General features: G+C 46.0%; 1 protein-coding gene across 4 annotated transcripts in view; it reads right to left on the bottom strand.

The window, feature by feature from the left end:
* The window catches only part of Zfat (zinc finger and AT-hook domain containing), a 206,253-nt gene that overhangs the window by 60,877 nt on the left and 125,390 nt on the right, over positions 1–19,986 (bottom strand). For all 4 annotated transcript variants that reach the window (XM_026407368.2, XM_077800861.1, XM_026407367.2 and 1 more), the window contains one exon: positions 11,618–11,706. In XM_026407368.2, coding sequence (XP_026263153.2) covers positions 11,618–11,706 — 89 coding nt within the window. The remainder of the gene's footprint in view (positions 1–11,617; positions 11,707–19,986) is intronic.

The raw sequence follows: 19,986 nt of genomic DNA, 5'->3' as shown, positions 1-19,986 counted from the left end.
GAGCTCTCTGCAGGTTTTTAAAGCTATAGGTTTCACACAATAGGATAATATTATATTACCCCAGTTACATCATGACTTAAAGCTGGTGAAGCTGAAGAGTTCATCTGCTGGTCTCCTGAGCTCCCAGAGTCCTTGGTACGTAGCTCTCTTGCAGCACTCAATGTATTTGCTATTCCTCAAGATGCACATGTGGCTCTGCTGAGACCTGTGAGTCTGTCCGACCCAGACTGCCCCTGCAGGCTCCCAGCCTGGCAGAGAGCCTGACACAGAAGTGCCTGGACCTGAAAAGGATGTGCTGAACCAAAAAGTAAATATTTCATATGCTTTTCACAAAAAAAAGCACATATTTGTCCTTCCGTTGTCCCTAAAATCCTGAATACTGGACTGTAGTAGGACATCCTCCACATGGAATACTCAGGAAAGTTCATCAAAATACCACAGTCATGTAAATTTTAAATTGCAAAAGGCAATAGAGTCCTTTGGTTTCACAGCATGAATTTTTGAGGATTCAACTGAATTTAGACACCTATCAAACATAAGTTTAACTGTGGTTGTCCATATGATGGCCCTGGCGTTTTCACAAACTTGCCTACACCTATGAGGTTTCTGGCTGCAAGAGAGAGGATGGATCTGTCCTTCAGAAGGACTGCAGCTCTCCGTCCACTGGCCAAGTCTCAGGTAGGAAGGGAGGGTCAGCACTAAGTCACATCCTAAAGGTGCAGGTTTCAAAGCTTCTGATTTCAGACTGGGGTCTTCTTCTTTTGCAGACTTATACATTCTCACACCACATTTTTCAGTTGCTCTCCAAGAATGTCTTGGTGCCCTTGAAACCTTACAAGAGGAAAGAGCCAATGTGCAAGCTCCCTCCAGTGTCAGGGCCTTGTGATGTCTCTGAGTGGAACTAAGGAAACAGGGAGGGCAGTGACAGGAGAGAAGGGGGCATGTGCAGGGCGACCCTCTTGCAGAGTCAGATTTAGAGGGCACAGCAGCAGGACAAACAGGAGGGGAACACACAGCTGAGGTCCAGTTACTAGGAACTCCATGTGAAAGGCACACCTGGCACAAGGTTCTGTGTCAAAGGACAGACCTTTTTGCTCAGTCACATCATGAAGGAGGGTAACACATCCATAGAAACAGGTGACTTCAACTCTGAGCAGCAGAGGTGCCACAACCAAGTATGTGAGACAAAGGCAGCATGGAGGGAGAGAGAAGTGCAGTCAGGACAAGTGTGCGGAGAAGAGGAAGCAGCCAATGAAGCCAGGAGGCATCTGCTGGGAACTAGTGTCCGAGAGCCACGTGCCGAGTCCTCGTCACTTGCTTCCCTACTAGTTTCAATATACTCAGAAGGGTGCTGCCCCCATTCCCCACATGACAGGTGAGTTACAAAGGCTAGGGCACTTGTCCAAGACCACACAGGGAGAAAGTGGCAGGGCTGGATCCTGAGGCCACCTGGCTGAAGTGCCGTGCGGCATCCACTGTCAGAAAGGCTATCTACTGTAAGAAGGAGGCGTCCTCCCACCTGCACGCTGAGGTTTCTCCCCTGCTCATACTCCACAGGGGCCCTGCATCTCCAGTCCTCCCTGCCTTGCACAAGGGTAATGCCATGTGGACGCTGCCCTGGTGAACTTGCGTCCACTTGGGTGTCTCACACCTGGGGTCAAGCTGCTGCTCAGTTGCTCTCCTGGCTCCTGACTTGCAGCTGAGGAGCCACATGTCAGGGCAGGCAGGAGAGGGCAAGGTGAACACTGCAGCACCCACACGGCTCAGGCACAATGGTAGGCAGTGTCAGAATCATGGGGAGGGGGCAAGTTTCTGCTCCAGTTAGGCTGTGGAGAACCATAAAGGACCATCACTCCCACACTAAAAGCACGCAAGACTTTTTCTAAAATCCATCAGATTGCTGAGAACACAAAGGCACTTAAGTGAGCTAAATCCAGAAAGGGAATAAAATGCCTAGAAGAAATGAAACCCATGGCTTTTTTCATGACTGGCACAGTGGCCTATCCACCTCTTCCCTGTGACGCATAGACCGTCACCAGACACAGGCTGGGGGAGAAAGCCTCCCTCCCTTACAAAGTCCACAGACTCACCCAGTGCACTGCAGCCTCTCCAGCTGGGCTGGCAGAAGACAGGAGAGAATTCCCAAGGCATGGGAGCCAGAGCAGGGCTGGAGAAGCAGGAGCTCTGGCAACATGAAAGCTGGAGGCTGGCTGTAAATCTCTTAAAGCCCCGTAGAGAGAAAGCCAGCAGCTAGCCAGGCAGCAGAGGTATTGCTGGAGTCTCACTGGTGATCAGATGCTCAGCCTTGCTAGAAGGACGGACCTGACCAAGGATTCAGAACAGCTGCAGATGTGGGGCAGAGGGGGGACGACCAGCTCTAGACCTACAGAGCCCAGATCCAACCAACTGCACATTAGACTTGCATACTCCTGTGCTGAGGGACCCCAAAACTACCTCAAGGTTCAACAACTCACTGAGAGAACTCACAGGATCCAATACATAATTTGTTAAAGCTAAAGAAGACAAAGCTAGATCAATTAAGGGAGGAGATCCCTGGGGCACAGCCCGGGGAACCAGGTGCAAGCTGAGAGTCCTCTCCTAGAACAGTCCCATGGGACACACTGATTTCCCCAGCAGTGGGCGATGACAACACATATGAAGGTGCAACCAGAGGAGCTAACCAGAGGCTCACTGTCCAGGATTTTATTGGGGGCTGATCACGTGGGCACTCTCTGCCTTACATGCACCAAAATTCCAGACTTCTCAAAAGGCATGAAACACCCTCCTGTACCACAGAGGAAGCTCATCTTACCCATCAGAGTACTGGGAACTCTTGTGAAGTACAAGTTCCCAAACACCAGCCAAGGGCCAAGCTTGTAAGCAGGCCTCCCAAAGGAAAGCAGGCAGGAGGCCTGCACCACGACTCTTCTGCACAATCCCCACAGGAAGAACATTCACTCTTCCATGCCAAATGTTTACCTCAGCCTCTACTATTTTTTCACACATAATATTTGGCATTCAATTAAGCATTCCAAGACATGGAAGGAATTGAGAAAATGTAACCTCAAATTAAGAAAAAGAGTCTCTATGAACTGATGCACAGATGGCCCAGATGTTGAAATTATTAGATCCAAACATTAAAATAACTGTGATAAAGGCTCTGGGAGAAAAGGGAAAACATGCATGAACAGATGAATACATTTAGCAAAACAATAAAAGCTATTAAAAAAAGGAAAATACTAGGAATTTCAAACACTGAAAATGAATAATTCAGCTGATAGTTTTCATAGCAGCTCAAACATATCAAAAGAAAAGGTAAATAACCTTGAAGAAAGGTCAACAGAAATCTCTGCAGCACAAAGACAAGAATGAAGGATTGTCTGAATGATGTGAGATAAGATCAGTTAAATGTATGGGATATTATTGTGCCAAGAAGGAAAGAGAGAACAAATTAAAATAGAGAAGGATTTAGAGAGAAAATGACAGAGAATGGTTCACCCAATAAAAGATATCAAACCACAGATCCAAGAGCTCAGAAAACCCCAAGTAAAGGAAACCACACTTGGACTCACTAACATTAATATAATGAAAACCAAAAAAAAAAAAAAAAAAAAAAGCAGGAAAATCTTAAAACATCCAGAGAGAAAAGACCCTTTACACACAGGGGTATAAAAATAAAGGTTAGAAATACTGAAGGATAAAAAGTAATGGAAAACATCTTCAGAGTGATGTTCCCCTAGAAATCTGCAATCATCAAAATTCTCTTTTAAAAGTAAAGACATTTTCAAATAGGAAAATGTAAAGACAGTTTTAAACAAAAACTGAGGGAAGTGAACTGTGCACACCAGCATTTAAGAAATGCTAGAGGAAGTTCTCCAAGCCAAAGGAACATGTAACAGGGAAGCCTAGGCCTAAAAGGAAAAAATGCAGAGCACCAGAAAGGATAAACGTGCAGGTAAATTCACATCTGCACTTATTAATTTTTTTAATTAAGTTCTAAAGCTTTATTTATTTTTTTCTAAGGCTTTTAAAAATTATATTTTCATGGGTATGTTTGACACATCTCTAAAATATTTATTGATTAAGGCAAAAAACAACGCTGTGTTGAGGAGTTTATAACATAATATATTTGACAAGAGAAAAAACATAGGAGGAGAGTAATACGAACTAGAGTGATATTGTCCATGAAGTAGCATACTACAGGAAACTAGACTATGCTAAAATAAAGATAATGTAATCTGCACAGCTATCACAAAAGCATGCACGCGCGCATGCATGCGTACACACACACACACACACACACACACGCACACGCAGTTTGAATGTCAAAAATACCCCCCCCAAAAGACATTCAATAAAACGTTTGACCAGGTTTCCTCAAAACTTCCAAGGTCATCAAAAGTGAAACTTTGAGAAACTTTCAAATGCAAACAAGACCTGAAATAACATGACAACTAATGTAATATGGTAGCCTACTGAGATCCAAAAGCAGAAAAAAAGATTAGGTAAGAACCAAAGAAACCTTAACAAAATATGGACTTTAGTTAGTAACGACATATTAATATTGGTTCATCAGCTGTGGAACCTACCATGTTTATATTAAATGGCAACAACAGGGGAAACTGGGTGTGGGATATAGAAAAACACTCCTATGACCTTCAAAACTTTTCTGTAACCCATAAACATCTAAAATAAAACGTCAATAGAGGAGATAAAATGGGATATGAAAAAATACGATTCACTCAAAAGAAGCCAGAAAAGAGGAGGGGGAAAAGACCTGACAGGACAGAGAAAATAAATAGCAAGATGGTACTATTAAATTCACACGTAAAATATGTTTATATCCCATTAAAGACAAATGGATTAAGAGCTCTGAGTAGAAGGTAGTGATTATCAGACTAGTTACCCAGACACACACACAAGATTACACATGTGGGCACACACACAAGTAAGATGCCCTTCTACGCTGTTTATGAGAACACATTTTAAATGTAAATGACTAAACAGGGCCTTTCTTCACTGAGTTCCAAATGCAGAGCAATGGCTATCAGACTGTGGCCCGTGGAGCCCCACATCTGGACCACATGGGAAGTGCGTGGGTAGAGGAAGCTGGCTGGGCCCTCCTGGGTTCAGAGGTTCAGAAGCCCTCATGCACACATTTGCCAAAAGCCCGTAGTGATCCCAATGCTGACTAGAGCTGGAGGAGAGCCAGTGTGGTGGGAAAGGGGCCAGATGCCTGTAAGAAGAAAGCCCCCAGCACTATACAGAGAGGGCAAGTTGAGGCGTCCCCAGGACCTCCTCCAGGCGAGTGGCCTTGGCAGGGTGGAAGCCAAGTCTGCCTACAATGAATGGAGACACTCCTTCTGGGCAGCTTCCGCGGGGCAACTCCTCCTAAAATAGTCCTGGAAACACGCATATCATCATTCACATTTTCCAAAGGAGTCGGCTATTCAAAGGCAAAGGGACCCAAAAGGTCAAGTAGTGAGTTTGTAGGTAGCAGCATCCAGATTTTGACCCCAATCTGCCTGACTCCAAAGCCAACAACCCCAACAACTCTACACAGTAAAACGGCATCAGTATGTAAAGCAAATAAAGAGAAGAACTTAATATCTAGAAAATATTTAGTGTATTTTAAGCACAATTTAATCTCACCAAAAAGAATATGAACATGATCAGGCTGGTTTATACTTCTTGCTTCACTTCTTTTGGGAAATCGGAATAGTTTTAAAGAGACAGGGGAGGGAAAGAGGAGCCAACTTTCTCTGCTTGCCCACCAGGTACCATGTACTATATCATCTCCTCATAAAAATTATATTCCCTTTAATACCTCCAACTCCAGGAGATAGAAATCACCATCAGCACTTTTCAGATAATAAAACATATAGAAAGAAGTTAAATAAACACAGCCTGCAAGCGGCACAGCCAGGAACTGAACCTTATCTGGTTCTAAATCCTATGCTTTTCTAAGATCTCATTGCTCTGAGATTTTCAAATGCCAAACAGAATCTCACCAAAATTCTCACAGGCATTTTACCACTATCTCCATAGGATGAGATGAATGAGAACATATTTATACTCTGCTTTGATTTTGGGTAGTTTCTAGGATATCACTTTTACTTAAATGTTGCTGCTCTTAACTTAAAGTTATTGAATAGGTAAACATTCAATTCACATAGTTCAAAAATTATACACAGCTAGAAGGTCTTACACAGGTCCTTCCATCTACCCAGTTTCAACCTTCACCTGTTTTTTTCCTCTGCCCCACCCTCACCCCACTCCCGGGTGCTGGGATGAACATTGACACAAATGTTTGTTTATTTATAAATTCTTGTAAAGCCTTTAAAGCAACATGAGTAATACAACACAGTTTTGCCCTTTTTAACCTTCCTTTTTTGTACTTCATTATATATGATAAATGTCTTTGTATAAAATAAGCACAGTGCTTTGGTACTCTTTTTTAGTGGCTGCGAGCCTGCTAGTGTATGGACGCCCCGTTTCTATTTAGCCCTTACCCTAGCCTAGGCGTTTCAGTTGCTTCCACTGACTGGCCCTGCGTAGTTATCATATCTATATATGCATAACTACACAGTTATGCATATGTAGATGTATTTCTCAAATCTGCTACTTGTATCTGTAGAAGATAAATTCTTACAGGTGTCAACGCTAAGTCAGGCTATATGAATTTGCAATTCTGAGAGATTCTGCCAAACCGACCTCCACAGGGGCATGGCCACTTACAGAGCTATCAGCTAGGTATGAAAAGAGCCGATTCCTCAAAGGTCTCATCAATAGAGGGTGCTCTCAAAGTTCTGAATGTTAGCCAATCCAAGTAAAAAATAAAATTTAGTAAAAAGAAAAGTAAAACCGCACTATCAGTGAAGCTGGATGTTTCATCATGTAGCCAAGAGCTATTTCCTTCTTGGTGACCTATGCTTTTCCCACCTTCTGCTTATACAAGACAACTATTCAAATCAGCAAGACAAATAAAGCCAACACCACAGGAAAATAAGAATAAGTCCAGCTGTTCAATACTTTCTTCTTGGCTTTTGAAAAGTATTATCTTAAAATACCATTCTCAGACTGATACCTAACAAGTATGCTAAAAGAAATCTAGCCATTTCCTGGAATGAATGAGCTAATCAATCAAGCTCCCAAGCAACCCCATGAGGGAGGCAGAGTGACCCAAACCAGCTAAAATGGCCCCGTGAAGAAGCATTCTGTGTGGGCTGTGATACAAGCCGACCTGCATGCGTCTGTTTCTCTCCTTCCTGCCTCCCACCTGCCTCTCTTTGTACCTGCTCCCCAACCTCAATGTCTCTCATGACCAGAAAGAAAATAGCACAACTATTTTTTTCAGAATCAATAATTACAATCCAGCCTCACAAGTGAATAGGAGATTAAATGAACCCTCAAATTTAGTTTGTAATGACATATACATGGTAGCAAAAAGAAGCATATCCTCTTTAATTGAAAAGGTAAAGCTTTACTTAAAGCAGGCACTTTTCACTTTTGTGCAAGGCGACTGTCACTGCATCATCCAGCTCTGTCACTGAGAACATTCCTCTCAACAGTCATGGCCATGAGAGCCTAGCAGAGAGAAGGTGAGAACTCCACAAGCAATCCCCCTCTATCGCTCACACCACCTTACAGAACAGCTTGCAGACTCATTTATCAACAAGAAAGCAAGGAGTCGAACAGCTACACAGAAGGAAAAAGCCATTTCTCTTTAAAGATCCCTGGCTCAGCAGCAGTCCATCTTGCCCAATATCTTCTCTGGCCCTTCTCTAAGACTGAAAGTGTTAGCTCCACCCTAGGGAACGCATTTTAATTGCAGCTGCAAGAAGTTCCTGTTAACACCTTTACTGTTTATAAATTCCAGTGATTTAAGGGGCTTCATTCTGTGTTTCATAGCCCTTTAGATTTTAGGATCACACAGAAATGCTTTCAGTCTGAACATGTCCAGTGCAGGGTTATTTCTAACAGAAAAACCAGAAACAACCAAAGTATCGAAATGAGGAGCATGGTTAACTGTGAGACTTACTCTTAAGCAGCCATTAAAAGTAGTTTCTAAATGTTTTTAGAAATGCCTGTGAGATGATGGTAAAATGAACATTACAATTAATAGTCCAGCCTTGTCTTTGGGAGATTACTCTACCTGACTCTGAGGTAAAGTATTCTTAGCAAACCCGCTGGACACTCAGCCAGCCACTTTCTCCAGCAGAGCTTTATCAGGATATCAAGCTGATGCTGTGATCTCCAGCAGAAAGAATCTGCATGCACTATATAACCTCAGCCACATCCAAAACATGCATTTAAGAAGTCTATAAGGAAAGAAATCAACAAACATTTTCAAAATCATCTTTAGTGAACATATAGAATGGAATCCTAATTAGAGTAAGTTATACTCCATTTACATATGTCAAAATGCACTCTACTGTCATGTACGCCTAAAAGAATAAAATAAACATAAAACATGTCACAAACTATACATTGCAAATTATATATCTATATCTAGAAAAGCTAATTGGTTTCATCTTATAAACCAAGTACAGTATATCAGTATCTAAGGATTCTGAGGCCAAAGAAACTTGGTTTGTTAGTAATGTTTAATACTGTCATGGAATATGTGTGCATGTTGTTATGATTTGAATCTGGAAAGCATCTCAAAGTCTCGTGTGTGTTTGAAGGCTTGGTCCCCAGTGTAGCAATATTCAGAGGTGAGGCTTTTGGGAAGTCCCTGGATCATGAGGGTTCCAGCCCTCATCACTGAATTAACCCTCTCATGGCTTCATACTTTGAAAGGACTACTGGGAGGAGATGAAAACTGTGGGAGATGGGACCTAATTGAAGGGAGTGGGTCCTTGGGCATGCCATTGGGTACTGTATTTTGTCCCCAGATCCTCCTCTCGCCCTCCCTCCCTCTCTGCTTCACCATGACATGAGCAGCTCTGCTCCATCACACCCATCTTGCCATGTTCTATCTCACCCCCAGCCCAGAGCAATGGGGTCAAGAGCCAAATACCAAAACTTCCTAAACTGAGCCAAAGTACATCTATCCTCATTTAAGGTGATTTCTTCAGGTATTTCATTACAGTCATCAAGAGCTAACACAATACCATGTATTTCCTGACCTCGATGAAAATGTTCTATGATAAAGTAGATGTGAAAGGAAAAAATGTGGAGGAATATCATTGGCAGAATAGTACCCCTCCAAAGACGTCTACGTCTTGATCCCTGAAACCTATGAACAGGGAACCTTGCATGGCAAAGAGGAATTAACACTGTGGGTGGAATACGGTTTTTAATCATCTGTCTTAAGATGGGGACACTAGCCTGGGCATGTGAGTGGGCCCAGTGTCATTACAGGGTCTTCGCCGTGGCGGAGACGAATTGGAGAAGACATGCCGAGACATGCTGTGCTGCCGGCTTGAAAGAGGAAGGGGCCACACGCTGAGGAAAGCAAGTGGCCTGTAGAAGCAAGGGAGCAAGTGAATGGCTCTACTCCTGGAGCAGCCAGAGGAAAACACAGCCTGCCAATACCTTTACTCCATCTTAGTGAGACGCTGGCGAGACTTCTAAATTACAGGACTAGTAAGTGTGTACTGTCCTAAGCCACTAAACTGGTGGTAATTTATTATAGCAGCCAAAGGAAGCTAATATAGGGGTGGGAAGGAGAGAAGACAGGGAAAGAAAAATAGCCACTGTGTGGAATGAGGTGCTCCACATGGAGCAATTTCCTTTTGTCATGTTAAACCTGATTAACTGGGAAACACCACCTAAACCAACCAGCACAGGAAAGTTCCCTGACTTACAGGGTGAAGGGACCAAGGACGGCTTCAGTATTCCTCACTCAGGCCTGAGTCTTCCCAGAATTAGCTCAGCCATAGCAGCTCCAGGCCCAGTATATTAGACACCAACTGTGTGACAGCAGTTGAACTTAACTAAAACCATCTCCAAATCCTCCTCCTCTGCACGTGAACCAAAGGATCCACAATCGTGGGAAGAAAACAGTCAGGTTTTCATGGCAGAAACACTGCTTCAGCTGGGTCTGGTCAGGAAAGAGAAATGTCCACACTGAAAACCATGGCCTGGAAGCCAAGCCTGCCAATGCTGAGCAGCTGTGGCGGTAACTGATTCTGCTGGGTCCACATTCCCCATCTGTGTAGCAATGGCTGTCTTGGTTCTCTACTTTCTAGCTAATAACTTCACTAATCCAGAAAAGCTGGGGTCTCCCAAAGAAACACACCTTGGAGCTGTGAAATGTGAAATAAAACTCTTAATTTTCTTGTATACAAATTATGCATAACACTGAAGACCTTCCCCAATTTAGACACTGCAACACTCCCCCAGATGTCACGTGAGTCCTTCCTAAGAACCCGTGTTCATTATAGATGTCAAAAGCAGCTACATAAGCAACAGGCTGCAATGGCCTTCCTGTTTCTAGTCCTCTCCCCCTTTCCGGGCACAAATAACTGAGAAGATGCAAGAAGAAGAGCACAGGACCACAGTGAGAGATGAAGGCCAATGCCAGCTCCTTCACTGCTGGGTTTTGAAAGCATATCATCCCTTCACCCTGAGCCACTTAACTTCTTCAACTCTAAAAGGAGAAAGCATGAGAATTCATGTCTCGCAGGTAGCTCTGAGCGTGGCATGGGTTTGCTGCTGGGAAGGGTCCTTGTCACTTCACAAGTGGTGAGCATGGGTGAGTCAATGTGACAGTGGCCACTTCATATGAGGAGATGTGTATGACAGAAAAGAATAAGGGTCACTAGTTGATTTCTGTTGTTCAGGTTCTTCATTTCTCCAACAGGGCGACAGTACCTACATGGGGAAGATCTGAGTGGCCAGACATTTAGCTCCTGGCATAGTAGCAGCATATAAGAGATGCTCAATAAATGCAAACTGTGAGCTTGGTGACCCACGGTCCCTTCCACACCATAGATTCTCTGGGATTTCACAGTAGACACCATTTCAAAAATCATGTTAGAGCAACACATTTGCAGATCCTGATGAGGCCATGTCCCCCTGTGTAGACCACCAGAAGGAGTAGCAGCAGAAGTGACTTTAAGGGTGATGTTGCCCTAAGTGATGAGCAGACATTTTTAGAGAAGGAATCACTGGACCACAATTCTGATGCTCAGTAATTGCACCGTGAGCAGTGAACACGTGGTCATTTGGAGATAATAAAAGAATACAGAAGGCAATCATCTCCAGAGCCCTGCCATATGCTGGTCAATGGAGGGCTATGCCTCTTGCTCTCAAACGTCCCAACAGCTGGGTCTCATCACACCTGTTTCACCAGGTGATACACTTACAGTAGTAATTCAGATCTGAAGACACAAATATGTATCCCTAAAGCTGCACGCTCTCCTCTAAATCACTGTTTTTTGTTTTCATGGTAAAAATGGGCCGTGTCTTCTGTTTGCATCCTTTTACACACTGTTCCTTGTCTTGGAAGAGAGAAATGCCACAACTTCCAGAAAGAGAGCATGGAGGAAACCCAGGCATTCCCTGGACTCCGTGTGTGACAGCTAAGGGGCCTTAAAAGCAAAGGTGATGCCCAAAAGCAGTCATTTCCAGCCAGCACCTCCACCTCACCTCCCCCACGTCCCCTTACCTTGAAGGAGGCGTGCTGCTCCATGTGCCGCAGCAGCTGAGGCTTCTGGGCTGCCGTGTAGTCACACACTGTGCACTTGAACTGCTTTCCTGGAAAGAAGCGGAGGACAAGGTGAGGACCAGGCCGGCAGCCCCTGCATGTGAATGAGGGCCAGGCATGGAACCGGGTACATGCAGTGTCCCTTGCCAGGTGGGAGCCAGCATCTCAGGTGGGGACAGGAAGGAAGTGTACAGATGCAACGCGCAGGATGCTCAGTCTTCTACAGGTGGGACTGGAAAGGAGCCTACCACTGCAGAAGGAACAGCCAGGTCCACCAGGAACTTCCCAACCCCCACATCGACACTCAGCAGGCTCCTAAAGAAAGAGCGGGGTGTGCCCAGCCACCTGGAGAGAGGGCAGAGAGGAGGAGGGGTACACACAGGTGAGAGCTAGAAGTCAAGAAAATGGAGCAGCTGGATCTTCCTCTGGAACCCTGAGGGTGAGGTCTGCAGGAAGTCAAAAGCTGAGCCTGGGTTTGGGGGCTAGAATGTCAAGGGCCTGAGTATCTCACTCAGGAACTCAGATGGGATCCTGAGAATCAGAGGAAGCTGCAGAATGACATTCTTCAAGCAGCAAGCTTTGTGTCACAGAACTGCTAAAGCTGCTAGGAGTGTAAACAGCGTTGTTGGGGGAATGCTAGAAAGAAGACTACAGAGAGTATAAAGCACCGCTCTCTCGGGAAGATTAATGTTTCAGCGATATTTAAATATTCAATAATGGGATGAACAGGCCAACATGTAAAACAAATTAATGGATATATACAGGGCATACTAAATTATTTGTTCCTGATTAGTGTAAATAAAATCTCCATTTGCAACAATAAAATGCATGCAACCAAACAGAAATATGTCCTACTTCCCATAGCAATAAACCGTTCACCATCAGCTTCCCAAGGCGCAAGCATCCTGGGAACACAGCTATCTCCCTGCAGCATGGCTCCCAGCAACACTGGCTCTTCTGAGCATTCTCCTCTTTGCCCTCTCAGGCCAGCTGTGTGGCTGTCTACAGCTGCAAACTCTGTGCTCTCCAGCTGCGCACCCCTGAATCCAACCAAAACTGTCTGCTGCCAGCAGCAGGCTGCAAACCCCATTCTCACCAAGGTAACCACTGAGCTCCAGGAGGCCCAGCCCGTGGTGGATTTTTCAGGCCTGACTGTAGAGGACAGCTCTACTGAGTGTGACTGCTGTCAGTCCATGCTCTGGAAACCTCTTTGGACCCATGACACTCCAGCTCTCTGGGGCTCTGACTATTCATTCTGAGTATTTTTGAGGTGGTTCCTGTCCACTTTCTTTTACACCATGATGTTCCAGTGTTCCAGCCGCACAACTATTCTTTTCATTCAGCAAGCATCCTTGCATATGACTGTGCCCCACAGGTTTTTATAATCCTTTGATGCCAAAGTCTACACTACTCTGATCTCTTCCCCAAACCTGAGACTTAAGTATCCAACTCTACTGGCTTGCTCCAAACGTCCTGAGGTAGACTTGTTATCTTCCTCACCAGATAGGCTCCATCCAGCTCCAGTCCTCCTAGTTCAGCACCCACATGACCACCAAGTCAGATACCTGGTGGCATTTTTCAGCATCGTTATGGCCCTAACTTTCACTGTATGTATTTATTTTTTTCAGCATCTGATTTCATGTCCTAACTACTCGACATGTCTTGTCTATTTCTGTTTCTATACCTTCACACTGGTTTGGATCCTCCTCATTCCTTTCCTAGACAATCGTAAGAGCCCCTAAGCTGGTGTCTTTGCCTTTGTGAGACCTTCCCATTGATCCACCATCCAGCCATCCACTGTCCATCATCCACCACACATAACCAGCAACAGGCCCAAATGCAGAACAGCTCAAGTTCCAGAGCACAACACAGAAGGTCCTCCAGAATCAGAACTAACCCCCTCTTTCTGTGACCTCCTCTTGTGCCTGTCCCCTCTGTAAATGAGCTTGATTAACACAGCTACTTCACCTCTCATAACTATATGCCTACCTCTGCGGTCTCGGACCCCTGAGATTTTGCTGACATTTTCCATGGCTGGGAAGCAGTCTTTCAGCATCAGGCCATTCTTTACTTTAACTCAAAACTCAATTTGAACAACATCTCTCTAGCAAAGATGTTGTCTGGCCAAAACCCAGCCCCTACACACCAGCTATATACCTCAGTCTAGGTCTCCTTATACAGCACTATAACCACCCGCTTACAATTCAGGGGCTGCCATAAACTGCCCACAGGCAGGAACCATGTTTTGCTCATCTTGGTGACCCCAGGACTTGTGTGCATGCAAGACTGGACATATCCATGCATTTTACTAAGCTAAACTGGGCAAGGAACAAAGAGGAAAGTTTGTGCATCTTGCATGAATAAATACCCTTGATAAAAGCAGGGGGGGAAATTCCAAAATCCAAATGGTATAAACATCAATACTATAATTGTAACTATCATTCCAGGTACAAATTAGACTTTACTGATTCTCTACGTCCAAAACGTGGGAAAAATTTGCACATGTAAAGGATGTTATCATCAGAGAGCAACTGAAACCTTCTCTTAAATACAGTGTCCTTTTTTTCTTACACATAAGGCCACACACTTCTACACATCATCAGTACAACCTCATTCACGCACACTTCTCTGCTGATACATGAATCACCATGGAAATACGCCATCCCTGTGCCAGGCAGCCTGAGGAAAGTGGTGTTTGGATCCTTCACCATCACAGTGAGTGGAGGAAAGTGGAAGAACCATTCTCAGAGGTGATAAATATTTTGTCACTCATAATCAAACACTCAGATCAAAGAGTAAAAGATCAAGTGCTAAAAAAGGAAACTGGAAATGCGTAAATGGAGCTGCCTCGCTCGAGATCAGGAGTCAGCCTGGCCGATGTACGATTCTCCAAGCTCTGCAGCAGACAGGAAAGAAGAGTGCTCCTAAGAGGAGGAGCCTCAACACTGCCAATGTTTTCAGCAACCCCTGACAGCCCTGATCAAACAGGCCAGGGAGAGCATTTGACATGATCTGCTGCTGCCTAATTAAAATAATGGAATGCAGGTTCATGACTAGTCGTAAAGGAGAGGTGATGTGAGATTATCAGGTTGCACTCTTATCAAGAGACTCCTGAGAATACAGGAAAGTGGACAGGAAAAATTAGCATTTACTACGGCTGCAGTGACCTCAAAGGGCAACAGATGAATGTCACATGCCTGTGGATGCAAGTCACATAGCATCGCAGCAAAAGAAAATAATTATAAAAAAGAAACAGAGACTGATTTTTAAAAATCACTCACTTTTCACACATTGTACCTGGCTAGTTCTACCTACTGACCTCCTGGGCACTGTGAACACTGCCAGCCCATGACACACACAGTCTAACTGTGCACCCAAGTCTGCGAATCAGGGAGCATTGCCCACCAATGGTGCTAATGGTTAAGGAACTAGGATCAAAAACCTGAACAACTTGCCAGGTCACAAAGTGGTAGGTGGCAGAGCCCAGATTTAAACCTTGGTCTATTCGACTGCAAAAATCCTGTTGACAGTCACACAGTCCTTTCAGCTGAATGTTGGTGCCTTACAACTTCCCCAAGGCAAGAAAAAATTTACACCAGTGTCACAGTTTGAATGTGAGGTATCCCCTACTCAAAGCTCCTATTAATGCAGAAATGTTCTGAGGTAAAATGATTGCATAATGAGAGCTGTGACCTCACCAGTCCACGGTTGTTTGAACAGGTTAATTGGGCGGTAGCTGGAGGCAAGTGGGGCAGAGCTGGAGCAGGTGGGTCACTGGGGCTACCCTGGCAGGGCTCATCTTCCCTGGGCCCCTTTCCACAACCCCTCTGCTTCCTGGCCGCCTCACCTTGGGCCTAGACCAGTACAGCTGACTGCCTACGGAGACCTTCAAAATCATGAGCCCAAACTAAATTTTCCCTCAAGTTGCTCCTGGTCATGGTAATAAAAAGCTGACCAAAACAACCTGCAACGGGCACACTGGTGCCACTCACACACAACAGTGGCTTGTTGCACAGAATGGCTGTCCACTCAAAAGGGCCACCTGAGGGGTCAGTGGCAGGGGATGTAAGTGCTCTGTCTGGCTTTGTCCAGCTCACCCTGTATGACCCTGGGCTCATTCTTCTTTGCTACACAGAGATCTCCTCAGAAAAAAGCAGGGAGTCAACACTGCCTGGTAGGAGGATGGCCATAGGCATGGATCCTGGACACCTGAAAGTAAGGCAGCCCCTGAAGGAAGGCCAGGTGCGTATGGGGACGGAGCAGCAGTCCCTCCCCATGGTGGCCACCAGGGCCACTTGGCAGTGCCCTGTGCCTTTAACTCCCTTTCACATTCTTGGAGACAATCAGAAGATTCAGTTCTAATTAGGCCACCTAAAGCTCAAAGATGGAGACAGCAGGAGGCAATGCCTGTAAAGCCAGCCAGGCTACCCAAGGGCTGAGGAGGCCCCATCTCCAGAGCAGAGCCCTCAGCTAGCTCTGCTGGAGGGCCCTGGAGGTGGACGCGCTCCCGCTCCGCTCCTGGGCACAGCTCTCAGCGCCACCGCCACCGCCACCGCCACCGCAGGCCTGTGCTGGCTGTTCCCAGTGCCCAGGACGCCCCCCCCCCGTCCCCCATGGTCTGCTGCTCTGCTCCCCAGGTCTTCACTGGAATGCCACCTTCCTTCCCACCGCATCCCCTCAGAGCCATCCTGCTGAAAACGACAGCCCCATCCTCCCTTACTGAGGCATTTCTTCCAGTTTTGACCTATATAGTTCTATACTGAAACTGAATCATTTCACATTTTTTACTTCATATCTCAATTTCTCTACATTTGAGATATTTTCCTATTTCCCTTGTAATACAGCACTTTTATTGATCTGTATCATGTTTATCATCCGTCTCACTCACTGGAATTTTAGCTCATGACAGGTTTGTTTTGCTTGCTGGTCGGTGCTGCCCACAGCTATGCAGAGGCTGCGCATGGCCCCCGGCTGGTCTGGCTGGTGCCCTCACAAGGTGTGGGCACTGTGGGGCAAGGACTGTGCACTTCTCCGGGAAGTAGGTACGAAGGGTGAGGCAGGCTGGTGAACGTTACGGGAGCGCCCCCCATCAAGAATCTCCATGTTCTCCCTCCCACCACCAACACCGTGTTGGTGGGTGTCACTGGCCCTGCCCACCATCCGCCACTCCAGCCACAGATATCAGACCACAGTAGACAAATGAGCCAAGCTGACCAGGCGCAGGAACTGTCCGGAGGTGAAGCCCACAGTCAGGAGCCAGTGGTCCTTTCACTCTGTGGACCAAACAAGAGGACAAGCCAGTCTGCAGGAGGGGTGAGGAGAGACGGCAGAGAGAGACAGAAAGGATGTCAAGAGGAAACAGCAGCAGAAAATGGGCAAGGTGGCAGTACGGATGGCCACCTGGATGGCTGTGCTCATTCCTAGCAAGCATCGCTGAGTGGTCACTGCGTGCCAGGACCACACCTGCCCCTGGCAAATGAGAGGGGACAGGAGCACAAAGCCCTCGCCCTCATGGAGTTTATCACCTAAATGTGAAGCAGCAAGTGTGCCAACATAACTCAGAATCCCCACCCATGACCAAGGGCACGGGCTGGTGTGGAGGATGAGGGAGCAGGACGAGGTGTGCCCCCGGACAAGCTGGTCAGGGGCCCCTGAGAGGAAGGGATATTTAGCTGAAATGCACTGACAGGATGCAAGACAGGTCTGGAAATCAGATGCCACAAACATGAAGACCCAGAGTCCATAAGGCCACCAGGACCTTCACAGCACGTGCCTCCTGGCCACTCCAGCTCCTTAAATAGCTTCTGCCAACCAGCCAAAAGAACTCCAGCAAGCACAGTGGCTGAAGCAGCCAGAGAAGACAAGAGCACAGGACACACAACTCAAGCAGACAGAAAAAGGCAAGACCAAGCAGCTGCCTCAAGAGGCAATAACATCAGAGTTAACCCATCAGAAGCAGCTCCAGTGACAGAACAGAGCCACACAGCACAATGAACGCAGGCTACTGTGCTTGATGAACAGGAGTTCACCCAGCCTTTATACCACCTGCAGGACTTTAGAGTTCCAAATAAATACACGTTCTAACACGGTAAGACTAGATACCCAGAAAACTTAAAAAATCAAGTATTTTTTAGTAACATGAGGTCTTAAAAATCAAAGTTTAGATGGGAAACTTCAAGATCTCTGAAATGTGTTTTTGAAAAGTAAATTGGTGGTGCAATACACAGTTACAACTGCCAAAGCAGAACATCCACCTGCTCCTGGGAGTGTGTCCCAAGGAAGGAATCCAAAAGAAGGAAAAGTTAATATTAAAAAAAGCCCCCTGCCCTCTAAGTTATACTAATGAGGGTATGGGGAGAAAACGACATTTTATCCAAAAGTAAGGAGATGGTTTAAGTTACTCATGGACTACTACCTTAAAGCAACATTGTATAGAGCCTAAACTTGTGATTTACGAACTATACAGCTAAAGGCTAGCTTCAGTATTAACCTCAGGCGACAAGAATGATATTTAGCCCTCATCATGATTGTATAGTCATTGCCTCTGAATGTGAATAAAGGATTGTAAAGGCTTGCTCACATGTGAGGTTTGCCAGTAGGATGGGTGCTTATGTCTACTGTCTGTGCTCTAGTGGAACAGCATTCCAGATCATGAGCACCCATCTTGGCAGGCCAGGGTGCGCACCCGCACTGAACGCAGGCAATAAGACAGGTCTTTCAAGGCAACGGCTCCAGTGGTTCCTGAACTTGAAGGTTCATGTGCTCGCTTGCTTGCAAGGGTTGGGCCTGTTTCCCAGGGCTTTGTCTGTCCGGCTTCTTGGCCTAACCATGAATGCTGTCTGGAGTGGTCAGTCTTATTTGGTGAGGCAGAATCTAACTTTTGTAAGTGATCACAAGTGACCCTGAGCCAAGTCTTGCCAGTCAGGAGGACAACACAAGCTGAGACACCCCTATCTCGAGGAGCACTCCTGTGGAAAGCAGCCAGGCTCACTGAGGAAAGAGTGCCCTGTCAAGAAAAAGCTGGTATGAGAACAAAGCTTTCTCGGTCTCTGACCACAGAATTAATCATCTCAGATGCTTGTGAAATCCATGTCATTTGACCCAGAGGCCCAGAGGATGTTAAAGTCCAATTCACAACAACTTAGACAAATCTCACAAACATAATGTTAAAAGGAAGAAGCCAAGCCCCAAACAATATACATCACATGGGCCAGTTTATGCAAAGTTCACAGAAAGGCAAGGCCCAGGGACGGTGCTAGCACTCAGAGCAGAATCCTCCAGAAAGGCAGGCGCTACTTTGCACGGGTTGTCCTAGGCTGTGGTCATTATTGGTCATACTATGTTGAGATGTACACTTATAAATCAGCACTTCTGTGTACCATATGATATTTCCATTTTAAAAAGGTAAAAGTAATGACAACACAACAGGCCACCTTCCCCCAGAAGGTGCTCAAAGACTGGCACCAAAATTCATCCAAGGAAGGAAAGATTTGTTGTGGAGTTCAAAGATAAAGTCTGAGGACTGCATGACAGTTTGTAGATTACTCAGGCTGCTGTCGAAGGTGGAAAGAAAAAGAATACGCTCAGCATGACATAGCCTGTGGTTTTCAGTCAGGTCCCTCTGAGTGTCCAGGTGGCTCAGGTGTCCTCTATAGGTGCTGCACCTCCTGCTGAAATATGGCCTTCACCAGCAGCTCCAATCTCCCTCAAAAAATGTGTGGCCCCTCAAATGTGGGGCTGCTTCTCCTCTACTTCTGTTCTCTCTCAAAAAGACATGACCCATCTGTGCAAAGCCTCTGCTTTCAAGTTTTATTTTGGAAGCAGCCCCCTCCCTCATCTAACGTGAACTCCTCAGCCTTGTCCTGTACACAGCAAGCTGAGGAGCATACCCAGCCTCGGACCTCCTAGGCACTGCCTGGGCTGGCAAGCGGAAGCTGGCCAAATTTGAGTGTCTCCAGACAGCAAAAAGAGCACAGGATCCTGAGTCCCATCATCCTGCGCCCTGCCTCTTGCTTAGGTCTTACTCGGCGACAGTTATTCAGACTGCCCTCTGAGGACAGGGCTGAGAGGGATTCGGAGGCAGGAAGAGAGAAAGAAGGAATGGAAATACATATATCCTGCGCTGGGTTAGATAAAGAGAGGCACAACAGACCCAAGGAAACCAAGGTCATCCTGCCATGAGTTGTCGGGGACTGGCCACAACAGGGGCACTGTGGCAGCGGCCAGCAGAGCATCTGTTTCGCTTATGTCCAGGCTCCATCTGGATCATCTCCAAGTAGAAGCAAAACCCAAAAGAACCTGCATTAGCCTGGAACTCCAGAGTTGTACCC

Source organism: Urocitellus parryii, chromosome 7 (genome assembly GCF_045843805.1).
Source record: "Urocitellus parryii isolate mUroPar1 chromosome 7, mUroPar1.hap1, whole genome shotgun sequence".
Taxonomy (NCBI): Eukaryota; Metazoa; Chordata; class Mammalia; order Rodentia; family Sciuridae; genus Urocitellus; species Urocitellus parryii.
Note: the sequence above shows the minus strand (reverse complement) of the source record. Positions and strands in the feature narration are given on the sequence as shown.